Here is a 2,298-nt window from a genome sequence, read left to right as displayed (position 1 = left end):
TCTTCCAAACCCCACCAATAATCGCCATGCTACAATCGGAGATATCGCTCGGCTCCGACATGATTGATCTCTGTTCAGAGTAACTGAGTTCGAGAACTCTAATATGCGGAGCTATAGTTACAATGACAAAGAAGCCGGATCCGATGGGGGCACGACTTTCCCGAAGACCGGAAGAGCGCACACAATGTCCATGAATAGAAGTGGATAACTGTTTTTACATTTGATGGGGGTATGTACTTGCCTTCGGTCTGGATTTCTCTACCGATCTGTATACTCTACAGCAGATCTCATCCCAGATCTAGATATCTCATCTCCAGTACTTTAATTTTTCCTAGCTATACATTGAGCTCCCCTGCCGTAATCTTCCCACTCATAGCACACTACCCAGTCTTTGCTTCTCTTCTAGGTGCTGATTCGGGTAAAGAAGTAAGATCCTTATTTTTTTTTTCTTGCAACATCTCGAACCTTGAATACTCAACTAAAGTGTGATAGTCTCTACGACACATCAAACATGGCATCAACACATCCTGTAATCCCTTCTGATGAGAAACCAAACCTGCCCCCCCGCCTCTTCATCCTCTTCTTCAAACACAGCGCAGGGTGTCCTTGATCCTTCAGCGAAAGAGCAATCGCCTGGCAGCGGTGTAACCACACCCGATCAGAATGGAGCGGCACTGGAGGTTGCCCAGCCAGAGCAGCCTGCCACGAATGCCGTCTCTCCGCCACCCAACGGCGGTACTTTGGCTTGGTTGCAGGTCTTTGGAGCCTTCTTCCTCACATTCAATTCATGGTATGAGAACCCTTGCACTTGGACCATAAAAACGGGTTGCTAATTCCAGATCAGGGGTGTCACCAACACATTTGGATCATACCAGGCATATTACGAAACGACTCTACTCCGGGGTTCTACTTCATCCACCATCGCCTGGATTGGATCTGTGCAGGCCTACCTTATGCTGGTAACAGGCACCCTAGCCGGCCCCATCTACGATGCTGGATACCTCCGCGCACTCTTGCTCGTCGGATCCTTCATGATTGTCTTCGGCCACATGATGCTGTCGCTTTGCCATGAGTACTGGCAAGTCCTACTAGCTCAATCCTTCTGTGTTGGTATCGGCGCAGGTCTGATTTACGTTCCGAGTGTCGCTATCCTTTCCACCTATTTCTCAACCAGGATCGGGGCTGCCATCGGCATTGCGGCTTCAGGGTCGTCACTGGGAGGCGTAATCTACCCAATCGTCTTGCATAAGCTCCTCCCACAGATCGGATTTGGATGGGCTACCCGCGTGCTTGGCTTCATGATGCTAGGAACGCTGGTTGTCCCCAACCTTGTCATGCGCGTCCGTGTGCTTCCCCCTCAAACACGGACTCTATTCGATTTCAAGGCGTTTTTGATCCCCGCATACTCCCTTATAACCTTGGGCTTCTTATTGGGGTTTTCGGGACTCAATGTACCCCTAGTCTTTGCTCAAATATTTGCAATAACGGAAAAGATTACGAATGAGAATCTGGGGTTTTATCTCATCGCCATTCTGAACAGCACGTCGCTCTTTGGCCGTAAGTATGCTCTCTTCAACACTTTCCATCATTTTGCTGACATCATGTTTTTAGGTGTTCTGCCAAATCTCCTTTCGGATAATATTGGCCCGTTCAACGTCATGATACCATGCATACTCATGTCCGGGATTCTCTGCGTACTATTCTTGACTGTCACAGCCCCAGCCGGCATTATCGTCCTCATGGCGTTCTACGGTTTCTTTTCCGGAACCTTTGTCTCATTGCCTTCGACGGTTATCATCTACATAAGCGGCAATGCTAAACACAAGATCGGTACACGCCTGGGCCAGGCTTTCTTTTTCTGTGCAATTGGTATACTGATTGGTACACCTATTGGCGGCACAATTCAGAAGCACAACGGCTACGATGACCTGTGGATCTTTGGAAGTTGCCTATTATTTGCATGCGCGGCGCTCGTGCTTGTAGCGAAGTTCACTTGGGAGGGATTCTCACTAAAGAAGACAAACTAAGGTATGTACGCTAACTAGCCCCACCATCTCATGCGCGCTACCACCTCATGCGCGCGCGCCTCATAACCACCTCAACTTTGACGCGTTGTATCTCCACCACCATGGCTAATATTGAGGCTGCGCTTGCAGCTATTGATGCTTTAGGACCTAATGAATCTTTTACGTATACAGAAATTGCAAAAAGATATAGTGTTGTCCGATCTACGCTTACCCGAAGACACCAAGGCCAAAACGCCTCGCCCTCGATAGGCTATCAAAAACAGCAGCTCCT

At 48.7% G+C, this 2,298-nt stretch overlaps 1 protein-coding gene across 1 annotated transcript; it reads left to right on the top strand.

Annotated features, from left to right (window-relative positions):
- Positions 1-542: 542 nt before the first annotated feature.
- COCCADRAFT_41722 (uncharacterized protein) lies at positions 543-2,027 on the top strand (the record flags this gene model as incomplete). Its single annotated transcript, XM_007719921.1, has 3 exons — positions 543-790; positions 845-1,557; positions 1,612-2,027. 3 exons carry the CDS (start codon positions 543-545, stop codon positions 2,025-2,027), a joined length of 1,377 nt encoding a protein of 458 aa, XP_007718111.1.
- Positions 2,028-2,298: the final 271 nt, after the last annotated feature.

This window comes from Bipolaris zeicola, assembly GCF_000523435.1.
Source record: "Bipolaris zeicola 26-R-13 unplaced genomic scaffold scaffold_368, whole genome shotgun sequence".
NCBI lineage: Eukaryota > Fungi > Ascomycota > Dothideomycetes > Pleosporales > Pleosporaceae > Bipolaris > Bipolaris zeicola.
The sequence above is the reverse complement of the archived record's forward strand: the minus strand, read 5'-3'. Positions and strand labels throughout refer to the sequence as shown.